This window comes from Perca fluviatilis, chromosome 21 (assembly GCF_010015445.1).
Source record: "Perca fluviatilis chromosome 21, GENO_Pfluv_1.0, whole genome shotgun sequence".
NCBI lineage: Eukaryota > Metazoa > Chordata > Actinopteri > Perciformes > Percidae > Perca > Perca fluviatilis.
The window spans coordinates 5,744,315-5,759,840 of record NC_053132.1 but is presented as its reverse complement, the minus strand read 5'-3'; the positions used below and the strand labels follow the sequence as shown (position 1 = coordinate 5,759,840).

General features: G+C 34.5%; 1 protein-coding gene across 27 annotated transcripts in view; it reads left to right on the top strand.

Moving 5' to 3' along the window:
- The window catches only part of LOC120550765 (microtubule-associated protein tau-like), a 37,938-nt gene extending 22,412 nt beyond the window's left edge, over positions 1-15,526 (top strand). For 25 of the 27 annotated variants that reach the window (XM_039787571.1, XM_039787581.1, XM_039787570.1 and 22 more), the window contains 3 exons: positions 3,831-3,912; positions 4,642-4,748; positions 14,621-15,526. In XM_039787571.1, the coding sequence (XP_039643505.1) occupies positions 3,831-3,912; positions 4,642-4,748; positions 14,621-14,818 (387 nt within the window). In that variant the 3' untranslated portion in view covers positions 14,819-15,526. Of the gene's footprint in view, positions 1-3,830; positions 3,913-4,641; positions 4,749-5,872; positions 6,024-14,620 lie in introns of all 27 variants that reach the window. The other 2 variants (XM_039787573.1, XM_039787594.1) reach the window with 1 other exon arrangement.

The following is a 15,526-nucleotide window of genomic DNA, read 5'->3' as shown; positions in this document are numbered from 1 at the left end:
CTGAATGCATCTTCACAGAGGAGCAGGATGTCAGCGTGCACGCCACACCTCCCCGTGTGTGTTCAGCCCTCCTGACCTTGATCCCCCCAACACTGATAACACCTCCTATTAACAGTTTTATCATTAATACAAAAAGCATGAGCATATCGCACTGACCACTGACTAGAACAGCACTAAACCAGATTTTATTTATGTAATGATGATTTATGTAACTTGTACTTTTCTTTATTTTAAGCGACTTTAATGTTGTACTTTTTACTTTCCTGCGTTTATCTGATAGCTTGAGTTACTGTAGAGATTAATAATTTACAAACAAAACATGTGAGTTTATATCAGGGGTCTTCAACAATTTGGGGCCTCCCTGCAGTAACTCTGAGGACCCCCCTAGGGGTCCTGTACCCCCTGTTGAAGAGCTCTGGCTTAATATGTTTTGTTACAATTGGCGATTTGTTGCTTTTTCCTTCTCGTTAATGACAATAAACTGAATAAACTTGACAGATGACGGCATTTCTCACTATTTTTTAGAATCGTTACAAACCAAACAGTCAATCCAATAATGGAGGAAATAATCTGCAGATGAATCCATAATAAAAACAATAATTACACTTTTTTTGAAGACTTTGTCGCCTTTTATTGAAGTTTTTGCCGCTTTTTTTGACTATTTTTTAGTTACGTTTTTCTCGCTTTTTTAAATACATGATCTCAACCCCCCCCTCCCTCCCCCCCTTTTGGTTTGGTGCTCTCAGTGCTTCTACTGTCCCAGCTAACAGTGTTATGTAATGCTCATGGTCTTCTGTAAGCTTGATAACTCTGTTGAATCTGTGCTTGTCGGGTTGACTGTGATCAGAAAGTTTCACCTTCCCAAACTGGCCCCTAAAAAAACCAAACATGCATGAATCCTGTGTGTGTTTTTATTCAAACTGATCCTCAAGTTGCAAGATCCAGATAGTTGTTTTTTTCCACCCATTATCTATTAAGGTATGTTTCCTCTATGTACACTAGTCTTCTCTCCGTTGCCTGGGATTCGCTCCCTCCCCCCCCCCCCCCCCCCCCCCCCCCCCCCCCCCCGCCCCCTTTCCCTCTCTCCCTCCATCCCTGGGCTCCCTTCATTCCGCGCCCCGGGCGTGCCTTCCTCCTGTGGATTGTTGTTGCTGGTTCTGCTCCTCTCTCTGCAGGTTCCAGACGCTAAGCTAGCTTCTGGCAATCTGAGTTTCGTTCCACCAAAACAACTTCCTCCTGAGGCTTTTTGCAGCGGCACGCAGCTTTTCCGGCGGCTTAGCTCCGCTAGCGTTGTGTTGGTTTTGCCTGCGGTGGCGGGGCCGTTGGCAGGAGCACATTTGGGTTTCTACCGGCGCGCCGGCGTTGTTCCTTCCTCTGTCCGTCCCCTTCCGTTGTGTGCCCCTCCCCTCTGTGTCCCTCCCTTACTTTCCTTCCAAAATTCCATTTCATTTCGTGTCTGAAAAAGGCCTACAAATACCAATAAATAACAAAAAAAAAAAAAATCACCAATAAACCAATTTCTCCACCCTAAAACAACCGAAGCCTCTCAGCCCTCTCTGGTCCGGCCCTTCCATTCCGTCCATATGGTCCCTGTTGCGGGGGCGCCAGGGCCAGAGCGCTTGTGTCTTAACGGTAGAGGGGTTGGACAACGGCTAAGAAGGTTAAACAAGGGGGGCCACTTTTGTGCGCATGTGCCTGCTCCTGGCTCTGACAGGCCTAAAAGCCCTTCTTGGGCCTCGTTCCTTCCTTCCTCCCCCTCTTTTTTTCGGTCTACTCTCCTACTACAATCTCTTCGGGAGGGTCACAAGCTACCCCCACCTGGCCACAAGAACAAAGCGTCTATGCCAGCGGGTCCGTTTCGGCCTTCCATTCCATTTTTACAGGCTCCTTCCATTAATAAAACTACTTTTTTTTTATTTTTTCGTGATTTTTGTTGCACAAGGCTGGTATACGCCAAAACCCAACCAGACTGCAGCGTTGTTTATGTCGTGTGTTTTGACATGGGCGTGAATATTACGGTATTAAGGGTCCCGTTTGCATTGTGTATTTGGTTCATTCCTTTGTGACCTCAGTTATTCATATTCTCCATACAGAGCTCCACCGTGTATTCTGCTCCCATCTCCCTCCACTCTCTCTGCCTCCTTCATTTCCCTCTCCTTCCTCCTTCTCTCTCACCTTCCACTCTCTCTCTCTTCTCTTTCTTCTCCTGCGGTGGGTGGGGGGGGGGGCGCTCCTTTCTCTGCCTCTTCTTTTCTCTGTCCCACTCTCTTCCACTCTTCTGTGTCCTCTCTGCCTCTCTCTCTCTGTGCTCTCTCTCCTTCTCGCTCTCTCCTCTCTCTCCCTCTGTGTCTCACTCTCCGCTCTCCTTGTGCCTCTGTCTGTGTCCCTCCTCCTCGTGCCTGCTCTCTCTTCTCTTTTGTCCTCCTCTCGGCCTCTCTCCTCTCTCCCCCCCCTCTCTCTCTCTCTCTCTTGTCTTTCCTCTCTCTCTTTCTGTCTGGCCTCTCTCTGTCCCTCTCTTTCTCTCTCTCTGTCTTTCCCTCTCTCTTTCTATCTGTACCTCTCTCTCTGTCCCCCCCTCTCTCTCTCTGTCCCTCTCTCTCTGTGTCCCTCTCTCTCCCTCTCTTTCTCTCTGTCCCTCTCTCTCTCTCTGTCTCTCTCTCTTTCTGTGTCCCTCTCTCTCCCTCTCTCTCTCTCTCTGTCCCTCTCTCTCTCTGTGTCCCTCTCTCTCCCTCTCTCTCTCTCTCTCTGTCCCTCTCTCTCTGTCCTCTCTCTCTCTCTCTCTCTCTCCCCTCTCTCTCTGTCCCTCTCTCTCTGTGTGTCCCTCTCTCTCCCTCTTTCTCTCTGCTCTCTCTCTCTCTCTCTCTGTCCCCTCTCTCCTCTCTCTCTCTCTCTGTCCCCCTCTCTCTCTCTCTCTCTTTTCCCTCTCTCTCCTTATCTCTCTCTCTCTGTCCCTCTCTCTCTCTTTATCCCTCTCTCTCTCTGTCCCTCTCCCTGTCTCTCTCTCTGTCTCCCTCTCTCTCTCTCTATCCCTCTCTCTCTCTCTGTCTCCCTCTCCCTGTCTCTCTCTCTCTCTCTCTCTGTCCCTCTCTCTGTCTCTCTCTGTCTCTCTCTTTCTCTGTCCCTCTCTCTCTCCCTCTCTCTCAGTCTGTCTCTCTCTCTGTCTCTCTTTCTCTCTTACAAAACGCTTCAGTAACATATTTTCATGATCTGGTCATTAGATATGATAGGAGCACACTCCCATACACATTAAATATTATAACAACATGATTTTTTACTCTTACATCTTAGTTGGATTGTTTAAAGAGATCGTTTTCTCTTCATCTAGTTATTCTGATGTGGGATTTGTTTTAGCAATCTAATTATTATGTGATGAAATACAATTTCAGTTTGCACTTTTGATAAGAGGACACATCTGTAGTTTTGCGCAGTTTATAGAAATCAAGGAATATTTTTCAGTCATTCTGTTAAAAGAAATCGCATCGTGAACTTAAAATCGTATCGAATTGTGAGATGAGTATTGTTACATCCCTAATGAAGACCTTTTAACAAGAAACAGGATCATTTTTCTGCCTTTCTTTTATCAAAAAAAACAACCACGGACTACGAGACGTTAACATCTAACCCAGTTTGTCTTCCCGTGTCTGATTCCGTGTTTTTTGTGATCTGTGTTTCCTTCCTGGTAACAGCTGTAGAAGACTAACAGGCCAGCGTCTAGCATCACTTCCTCTGTAGTAGCATGTAAACGGAGAGTTTAGAGTGACGTGTGTTTCAACTTTAGAATTAAAAAACTGCATGTGTGTGTGTGCTCTCTTGTTTTGTCGCCTTCACAGGTTCAGATTGTGCACAAAAAGATCGATCTGACCAACGTTCAGTCGAAATGTGGATCGAAAGCCAACATTCGTCATAAGCCAGGTACATTTGTGTTTCAAGTACTGTATGCAGAACTAGTACTTTTACTTTTGATACTTTAAGTACACTTTGCTGATAATACTGCTCTGCTTTTACTTAACCCTAGCGTTGTCCTCGGGTCAAATTTGACCCGTTTTCATAGTTTTTATATCAGAAATATGGCTTTCTTACAACCAAATTGCCCAAAATTAACATGGATGCATGTATGTATGTTGTATGGAAGCCATAAAACATTCTCCGCAGGTAAAATTAATGATTACTTCCGTTGAATGTTTTTCTTTTTTCAATTTTATAGCATTTCAAAAAAGAAAAGAAATTTTGACATAAACTGTGATCCACTCAACATCCTCGGATCTTAACTATTAGTCCAAATAATTGATAATGTCTGTGTTTTTATTAAACAAAAAAATTTTGTTGTATTAGTGCTTTCACTTTAAAGATGGCTGGGTTAGCTCAGTTAGTAGAGCAGAAGGTCGAGGGTTCGAGTCCGACCTGTGACTATTTGCTGCATGTTTTCCTCCTTCTATCCACTCTCGTATATCCAGCTCTCCTATCCGTTAAAGGCAGAAAAAAAGAAGAGATTTAAGGATGTCTTCCACCTCTGGTCTCGTACTTTATTTAGTTTGTTTTTTTAAGTTACCTGCCTCTTATCCATATTTAAAAAAAAATGTAGTTTTATATGTATTTCTTCAACTTATTCCTAATGTTGCTGTATATTCTGTTTTTCATCAGGTGGTGGAAACATCGAGATAAAAAATGAGAAGCTGGAGTTCAAAGTTCAGTCCAAGATCGGCTCTCTGGACAACATCGGCCACGTCCCCGGAGGGGGACAGAGAAGGGTAAAAACATCCCGCTCTCAACCAAACTCCATGTTACAACCACTAGATTAAGGCTTTCTCATTTTTAGGGTTGCTCTTCTTCATGTTATCATGTCCTGCCAAATCTGCTGGTTGCATGGCCTTTTTATCTGCATAGATGGAGAGTTTAGTTGTCTCTTTCTTTTTAGAAAAAACCTGCAGTACCTGAACACAGCATGAGTAACAGATCCTTTAGAGACATTTATATATAGTAATTAAAATTAAGATAGTATGAAAAAGTAGCACGTAAACTACAGTCTTTATAGTGAAGATTATTTATTACAATAAAAAAATAGTATGCAATAATATTTGTATCAAGGAAACTAACATGTAGTATTAGTGCATTTATAATGCAGCAATTTATACAACATTTATATTTTTCTTGTTATAATAACATTATGTAATTTAGCAGGATGGAATCAGAATCAGGTTTATTGCCACATACAAGGAATCGGACTTAGTGATTTGGTCACAATAAATATAATAAGAGAAAAAAAAACGTGAAAGGGGAGAGAGAGGGGGGGATCGACACGCAGCAAAGGGTCGCGGGTCAGAATCGAACTCGCGATGAGTAAGCCTCTGTATATGAGCGCACGCTCTACCCGGTGAGCTACCCGGGCGCTCAAATAGAACGAACCGTTTTAATTAGTCGGCTGGTTGGTGATTAAGGAAAATGTCCCCTACAGAAACCAAACGTACCTTGTTTGTTCTGCACCAGCTTTCACTCCAAAACCTAAACTTTTCAGGAGCTAATTCTTGATTTTGGACTTTTTTTATAACCCAATATGCAGCACGTGATCTTAGATTTTAAAAGTGAAATCATCAACACTTGTATTTCAAAGGCTTTCACACAAAGAAACAGCCGTTTTAATGGCTAAAAAAACAGTCATTCATCTCTCATCCCTTCCTTCGCTGATTTTTTTTTTTTTCTCTCCCTTTTGTTCCTCTCCATCCAGCTGATTTGATCATTTTATAAGTTATTGATTTGTTGTCACTATCTTGTGTTTCTTCATTTGGTTAAGTTGCCTTTTGATTTCTGTTGATGCCATCACGTGTATTTTTGTTGCATGCCCTTTTCCATTCCCTCTGCGGGGGCTCCTCTGTAGAGGGACAAGGGGAAGGAAGCAGAAGGGAGTACCTCAGACAGCCCCTCAATCCCCTCCCCCGCTGTCACCCCCCCTCAGTCACCTCAGACTGTCCCTTCAGCACCCATCACACCCATCTTGACGAACCCCCTCATAAAGATTGAAGACTCCTGTAAGTACCTGTGAGCTGTGTGTTGTCTGCCGCTTTAAACAGCAGCGCAATGATTTCTGAAACTTTGTTTTTTTAACTTTTTACAGGTTTCAAGGGTATAAAAAAAATCTAATAAACACATAAAACACACACCTGAACATTACACCGATACATAAACCATGGATATTAATCTGGTGCTATAACAGCTGGCTCCCTAAACTGGCACTCAGTCAACAAAGCTTTGAGAACCCCTGGTATAGTATGTCATTAAGATTTTCAGAAAACAAAAGTAATAGTGTAGTATGTCAAATACAGTTATATTATGTTTTTTCAATATACTATACTATGACTTTTTATGACTTTTGTCGACATACTATACTGTGACTTGTTATTCGAGATACTGTATACTATTGCTTTTTATGACTTTTTTCAACATACTATTTGACTATACTGTGACTTTTTTCTACTCGTTATTAATTTTAGGAGTTTTCTCACCTACCTGTACTGTGATGTTATAGCTCAGTCTGTTAGAAGAAAGGTTAAGGACTCTGAGGTTGGGAGTTTGATTCCCATCCAGAGCTAATTATTTTTAGGCAGATGTCCAAGGGAAAGTCACACTATACTATGACTTTTTATGACTTTTTTCAACATACTGTACTATGACTGTTTAATGATGTTTTTTGACCTGTGATTGTTATAGCTCAGTCTGTTAGAAGACTGGTTGGGGCAGTCTTAGCTTGGGACTTTGATTCCCATCAAGAGCTTATTGTTTATTTAATGATTTTAGTCAGATGTCCCTGGTGAAAATCACACTAGACTATTTTATGTTTTTTAGACATACTATACTATGATACATAGTATAGTATGTCTATACTTTGACTTTTTAGCATTTTTTCGAAATATACTATGACTTTTTTCGACATACTATACTATGTCATTTTTTATGATTTTTTCTCGACTTACTATATATACTATGACTTTTTGTCTCTTTTTTTAAACATACTATACTATGACTTTTTTTTTATCTTTAAGCAGTGATGTGTAACAAATGTCCATTAATAAAAGTTTCCCTGTTCAATCTGAGTTCTTTTTTAATTTCTTATTAAAAGTTCTGACAGACACTTTGTTTTTCGACATACTATACTATGACTTTTTATCACTTTTATCGAAATATAAACTATGACTTTTTATGACTTTTTTCGAAATATTAAACTATGACTTTTTTCGGCTTTTTTATGACTTTTTCAACATACTATACTATGACTTTTTATCACTTTTTAAAACTTTTTCGACGTACTATACTATGACTTTTTATTACTTTTTAAAACTTTTTCGACGTACTATACTATGACTTTTTATTACTTTTTAAAACTTTTTAGACGTACTATACTATGATTTTTTATTACTTTTTTCAACATACTATACTATGACTTTTTCGACATACTATACTATGACTTTTTATCACTTTTTAAAACTTTTTCGACATACTATACTATGACTTTTTATTACTTTTTTCCACATACTATACTATGACTTTTTATCACTTTTTTCGACATACTTTACTATGACTTTTTATTACTTTTTTCGACATACTATACTATGACTTTTTATTACTTTTTTCGAAATACTATACTATGACATATGATTTTTTCAAGGTACTAGACTATGACTTTTTTCGACATACTATTGTGACGTTTATTATAGCTACCATGACTTTTTTATGTTTTTTTCTCGACATACTATACTATGACTTTTTATCACTTTTTTCGACATACTATGCTATGACTTTTTATTACTTTTTTCAACATACTATACTATGACTTTTTATTACTTTTTTCAACATACTATACTATGACTTTTTATTACTTTTTTCAACATACTATACTATGACTTTTTATTACTTTTTTCGAAATACTATACTATGACTTATATGATTTTTTCAAGGTACTAGACTGACTTTTTTCGACATACTATTGTGACTTTTTATGTTTATTATAGCTACCATGACTTTTTATGTTTTTTTCTCAACATACTATACTATGACTTTTTATGATTTTTTTTGAAATACTATACTATGCCTTTTTTGGACATACTATACTATGTTCAGTATAGCTTAGTGTGTTAGAAGATGGGGGTTTGATTCCCATCAAGAGCTATACTTTAATCTTTTTTCGACATACTATGACCTTTTTCGACATACTACATCATGACTTTTTTATCACGTTTTTTGACACACTATGCTGTGATATTATAGCTCAGACTGTTAGAAGACTAGCTGGAGAGTCTTAGGTTGGGAGTTTGATTCCCATCAAGATATATATATTATTATTTTCAGTCAGATGTCCAAGAGAAAGTCATAGTATAGTATGTCAACAAAGGTTTATTTTATGATGTTTAGGTATGCACAGAACTATAGAGCTTGTCCACAAAGGGTCTGTCTGTCATAACCTTTAATAAGAAATAAAAACATAACCTGCATTGATCAGGGAAACTTTTATTCATTAGTTGTACATCATATACTGTTTATACTACAAAATATCGAGGTATAGTATATTGGAAATATTCATACTATAGTATTTTAATTGTATATTATGTCCTAAAAAGTCATAGTATAGTATGTTTAAAAAAAGAGATAAAAAGTCATTGTATAGAACGTCAAAAAAGTCATAAAAAAGCCATATGTCCAAAAAAGGTCAAAGTATAGTATGTTTTAGTAATATGTCTAACTAGTCATAAAAAAATCACAATATACTATGTCAAAAAAGTCATAAAAAGTTATAGTATAGTATGTCGAAAAAATTCATAGTATAGTATGTTGAAAAAAGTCATTAAAAATTCAAAAAAGAGACAAAAAGTCATAGTATAGTATGTCAAAAAAAAGTGTCTGTCAGAACTTTTAATAAGAAATTAAAACAGAACTCAGATTGAACAGGGAAACTTTTATTAATGGACATTTGTTACACATCACTGTTTAAAGATGTCATAAAAAAGTCATAGTATAGTATGTCGAAAAAATTCATATTATAGTGTTGTGTTCTTTAATTGAGAGGAAGTCACAGAAGCCCCGACAGCTCCTCTCATTTGATCTCTATTTATTATAAGTAATAAGGCAAAAGGATTACAAGACACACATTGATGTGAGCCATCTACTTCACCCTGGAGCTCCGCAGAATGGCCCCGATTTCCTAATTCAGACAGTTAATATACTATTCTACTCTGGGGTGTCGCCTCCCATTGGTTGGCGGGGGCCAGGTCCTATTGGCCCATTGTTGGCGCTTAGGCGTGTCTACGCCTCTTAGCGCTCTCGTGGTCCACTGGTTCTTCAGTCGCTCCCACAGGGAGGAGCGTCCCTATAATTCATGCAGCTCTTACATGACCTGTCACATGACCACACTTCTAACAGTTGTTTCCCAACCTATGGCTCTCATCCTGTTTTCAGGCCTTTTGTACTTTTCCATTGTCGCATACTGATGCAACCTGTCTATACCAGCTCATCGTGTGTTAACAGGGAGGGTAATGATCTAAACAAGCTTACACACATATTGCAAAGAGCACCATTGATTATCTAATGAAGCTTACACACACATATTGAAATGAATACCATTGCACTTCTATATTTATTCCACAGTTCCTATAAACCCCTCAGTAATGTCATTTTGGTATTTAGCTACATTAGCATGTTAACTTTAATTATTTCATCACAATAGTATGTCAAAAAAATTCATAGTATAGCAGGTTGAAAAAAGTCATAAAGAATTCATAGTATAGCATGTCGAAAAAAGTCATAGTATAGTATGTTTCAAAAAAGAGACAAAAAGCCATAGTATAGTATGTTGAAAAACAAAGTGTCTGTCAGTACTTTTAATAAGAAATTAAAACAGAACTCAGATTGAACAGGGAAACCTTTATTAATGGACATTTGTTACCCATCATTGCTTAAAGATGTCATAAAAAAGTGGAAAAAATTAATAAAAAGTCATAATATAGTATGTTGAAAAATCATAAAGTCATAGTATAGTATGTTGAAAAGAGTCATAAAAGTGATAGTATAGTATGTTGAAAAAAGTCATAGTATAGTATGTAAAAAAAAGATGAAGAAAAGTCATAGTATAGTATGTCGAAAAAAGTCATGAAAAAGTCATAGTATAGTATGTCCAAAAAAAGTGAAAAAAAACAAAAAAGTCATAGTATAGTATGTCGAAAAAAGTCATGAAAAAGTCATAGTATAGTGGCCCAAAAAAGTTGAAGAAAAGCCATAGTATAGTATGTCGAAAAAAGGTTGAATAAAAGTCATAGAGTATGTCGAAAAAGTCGGAAAAAAAGTACTACTATAGTAAAAAAAGTAAAAAAAATAGAAAAAAGTCATGGTATATATGTCGAAAAACGTTATTAAAAAGTCATAGTATGGTATGTCGAAAAAAGTTGAAAAAAAAGTCATAGTATAGTATGTCAAAAAAAGTCATAGTATAGTATGTCCAAAAAAAGTACAAAAAAAAAAGTCATAGTATAGTATGTTGAATAAAGTCGTAAATAAGTCAAGGTATAGTGTGCCAACAAAAGTTGAAGAAAAATCATAGTATAGTATGTAGAAAAAATCATAAAAGTCATAGTATAGTATGTCGAAAAAAGTCATAAAAGCCATAGTATAGTATGTAGAAAAAATCATAAAAGCCATAGTATAGTATGTAGAAAAGATCATAAAAGTCATAGTATAGTATGTCGAAAAAAGTCATAGTATAGTATGTCGAAAAAAGTCATAAAAAGTCTTAGTATAGTATGTAGAAAAAATCATAAAAAGTCATAGTATAGTATGTAGAAAAAATAATAAAAAGTCATAGTATAGTATGTAGAAAAAAGTCATAAAAAGTCATAGTATAGTATGTAGAAAAAATCATGAAAAGTCTTAGTATAGTATGTAAAAAAAATCATGAAAAGTCATAGTATAGTATGTAGAAAAAAATCATAAAAAGTCATAGTATATGTATGTAAAAAAATCATGAAAAGTTAGGTATAGTATGTAGAAAGAAATCATAAAAGAATCATAGTATAAGTATGTAAAAAATCATAAAAGTCATAGTATAATGTATGTAGAAAAAGTCATAAAAAGTCATAGTATAGTATGTAGAAACAAAAAAATCTATAAATTATAGTATGAAGCATAAAAGTCATAAAAAAGTCGATGTATGTTAAAACTAAAGTCATTGTATAGATGTAAATCATAAAAAATCATTGTATAGTATGTTGTAAAAAAGATCATAAAAAAGACATAGTATAGTATGTAGAAAAAATCATACAAAGTCATAGGTATAAGTATGTAGAAAAAAATCATAAAAGTCATAGTATAGTATGTAGAAAAAATCATAAAAAGTCATAGGTATAAGTATGTAGAAAAAAAGTCATTAGTATAAGTATGTAGAAAAAAAGTCATAAAAAGACTTAGTTTAGTATGTAGAAAAAAGTCATAAAAAGTCTTAGGTATAGTATGTAAGAAAAATCATAAAGTCATGTATGGTATGTAAAGTAAAAAAAGTCTTGAATGTATGTCATAAGTATAATTATGTAGAAAAAATCATAAAAAGTCTTAAGTATAGTATGTAGAAAAAAATCATAAAGTCATGAGTATATGTATGTAGAAAAAATCATAAAAAAATCTTAGTATAGTATGTAGAAAAAAATCATAAAAGGTCATAAGTATGAGTATGTAGAAAAAATCATAAAAGAATCATGGTATAGTATGTAGAAAAAAAATCATAAAAGTCTTAGTATAGGTATGTAGAAAAAAATCATAAAAAGTCATGAGTATAATATGTAAGAAAAAAAGTCATAAAAAGTCTTAAGGTATAAGTATGTAGAAAAAATCATAAAAGTCATAGTATAAGTATGTAGAAAAAATCAAAAAGTCATAAGTATGGTATATTAGAAAAAAATCATAAAGTCATAGTATAGTATGTAGAAAAAAAAAGACATAGGTATGGTATGTAGAAAAAAGTCATAAAAGACTTAAGGTATAAGTATGTAGAAAAAAAAGTCATAAAAGTCTTAGTATAAGTATGTTAGAAAAAATCATAAAGTCATGGTATAGTATGTAGAAAAAATCATAAAAGGCAGTAATTATAATGTATGTAGAAAAAATCATAAAAGTCTTAGTATAGGTATGTAGAAAAAATCATAAAAAGTCTTGAGTATAGTATGTAGAAAAAAATCATAAAAATCATGAGTATGAGTATGTAAAAAAATCAAAAAAGTCTTAGTATAGTATGTAGAAAAAAATCATAAAAGTCATAGTATAGGTATGTAGAAAAAAATCATAAAAAGTCTTAGTATGGTATGTAGAAAAATCATAAAAGTCATGAGTATGGTATGTAGAAAAAGTCATAAAAAGTCTTAGTATAGTATGTAGAAAAAATCATAAAAAAGTCATAGTATAAGGTATGTAGAAAAAATCATAAAAATCATAGTATGAGTATGTAGAAAAAATCACTAAAACCATAGTATAAGGTATTGGAGAAAAGATCATAAAAAGTCATAGTATAGTATGTAGAAAAAAAGTCATAAAAAAGTCATAGTATAGTATGTAGAAAAAATCATAAAAAGTCTTAGTATAGTATGTAGAAAAAATCAAAAAAAGTCATAGTATAGTATGTAGAAAAAATCATAAAAAGTCATTGTATAGTATGTAGAAAAAATCATAAAAAGTCATTGTATAGTATGTTGTAAAAAGTCATAAAAAAGACATAGTATAGTATGTAGAAAAAATCATAAAAAGTCATAGTATAGTATGTAGAAAAAATCATAAAAAGTCATAGTATAGTATGTAGAAAAAATCATAAAAGTCATAGAATAGTATGTAGAAAAAAGTCATTAAAAAGTCATAGTATAGTATGTAGAAAAAAGTCATAAAAAGACTTAGTATAGTATGTAGAAAAAAGTCATAAAAAGTCTTAGTATAGTATGTAGAAAAAATCATAAAGTCATAGTTAAAAAAAAATCATAAAAAGTCATAGTATAGTATGTAAAAAAAAAGATGAAGAAAAGTCATAGTATAGTATGTCGAAAAAAGTCATGAAAAAGTCATAGTATAGTATGTCCAAAAAAGTGAAATCAAAATTATAATTATGAAAAAAAAGTCATGAATAAGTGTCATAAGTATAATTATCAAAGAAAAAAAAAAAGTCAATAAAGTATGTCGAAAAATTGGAAAAATAAAAAAAATCATGGTATATATGTCAAACGTCATTAAAAAGTCATATATAGTATGTATGTTCGAAAAAAGTTGAAAAAAAAAGTCATAGTATAGTATGTCAAAAAAAAGTCATAGTATAGTATGTCCAAAAAAATAATTAAAAAAGTCATAGTATAGTATGTTGAATAAAAGATTAAATAAATAAGTCAAGGTATAGTGTGCCAACAAAAGTTGAAGAAAAATCATAGTATGTCGAAAAGATCATAAAAGTCATAGTATAGTATGTCGAAAAAAGTCATAAAAAAGTCATAGTATAGTATGTAGAAAAAATCATAAAAAGTCTTAGTATAGTATGTAGAAAAAATCATAAAAGTCATAGTATAGTATGTAGAAAAAATCATAAAAAGTTATTGTATAGTATGTAGAAAAAATCATAAAAAAGTCATTGTATAGTATGTTGTAAAAAGTCATAAAAAAGCCATAGTATAGTATGTAGAAAAAATCATAAAAAAGTCATTGTATAGTATGTTGTAAAAAGTCATAAAAAAGACATAGTATAGTATGTAGAAAAAATCATAAAAAGTCATAGTATAGTATGTAGAAAAAATCATAAAAGTCATAGTATAGTATGTAGAAAAAAGTCATTAAAAATCATAGTATAGTATGTAGAAAAAAGTCATAAAAAGACTTAGTATAGTATGTAGAAAAAAATCATAAAAAGTCTTAGTATAGTATGTAGAAAAAATCATAAAGTCATAGTATAGTATGTAGAAAAAAATCATAAAAAGTCTTAGTATAGTATGTAGAAAAAATCATAAAAAGCCATAGTATAGTATGTAGAAAAAATCATAAAAAGTCTTAGTATAGTATGTAGAAAAAAATCATAAAAAGTCTTAGTATAGTATGTAGAAAAAATCATAAAAGTCATAGTATAGTATGTAGAAAAGTCATAAAAAGTCTTAGTATAGTATGTAGAAAAAACATAAAAAGTCATAGTATAGTATGTAGAAAAAATCATAAAAAAGTTATAGTATAGTATGTAGAAAAAATCATAAAAAGTCATTGTATAGTATGTAGAAAAAATCATAAAAAGTCTTAGTATAGTATGCAGAAAAAATCATAAAAAGTCTTAGTATAGTATGCAGAAAAAATCATAAAAAGTTTTGATAAGAAATAATAATTGAACAGTAAAACCTTTATTAATGTACATTTGTTACACATCATTGCTTAAAGTCCTAAAACGTTATAAAATGTCATAAACTTATAGTAAACTTTAAAGGTACATGTGAGGAAATGGTGTTTGGGACATTTTGTAATCCAGCAGCCGAGATCAGGTGGAGTGCATCATTCGGCCCAGCAGAGGGCGCTCTACAGCACCCGGCCCTGCACGTCGCCCAGGCAGCGTGTCTGACCTCTCCTTTCCATCTGCCCGCAGATTGAGAGCCACAAACTAAACTTCCGTGAGGTGGCCAAGGCCCGCACTGACCACGGCGCTGAGATCATCTCTCTGGAAGACTCCCCCCACCAGCTCAGCACCGTGTCCTCCTCCGGCAGCATCAACATGGCCGACTCTCCGCAGCTCTCCACGCTGGCTGACCAGGTGTCCGCCTCTCTGGCCAAACAAGGCTTGTGAATGCACCCTCCCCCCCTCCCCCACATCCTCTTCCTCCACTTCCTCCACCTCAACCACACGACCACGTAGAGGAGTTGTAATGCCTTCCTCGTTATTGGCACAGGACTTTTTTAGCTACCCATCACTGTTTATCCTTCACTAACCTTTGAAAACTGTTCTCGAGGCATTACTTGTAGACAGGAAAACAACAGATAAGGCCAACATGTATGCCATTTCTCTCTGTGGGTCTCTTTATTTGCTATTTCTACCTTTTGTAAGTCTCCCTTTAAGAGTCAAAGCACCCAAGCAGAGCATAACTCTCCCTGTGAATCTGAGGATGTTATCTTCATACATATCCTGGTGAATCTGACGTCATTTAACACGTGGTTTCCTGTCACATTGACTGTAAACCCTTTAGAAAGTTAGGTTTTTAATGTACAAGTCCCCTTTGACGGGTGTCCCCTTATATTTCTTTTGATAAAACTTGGAAGAAATGGAGGCAGACTGCTGGGGTCCAGCTTGTGCTAAAGCAGAAGGAACAGTTAACAGGGTACGGTGAGGGGTGTCTGTCTGGGGAAAACTGGTTAAAAAGAGAAAGTAGCAAGTTTTTTTTCGTCATGGCAGGAAAGAAAAAAAAGAAATGCTTTCAGACCTCAGTGCTGTCTTTGCTTTGTGTAGTCCCGACACGACAGGGGTGTAACCTGGATTAAAAAACAAACAAAAAAAAAA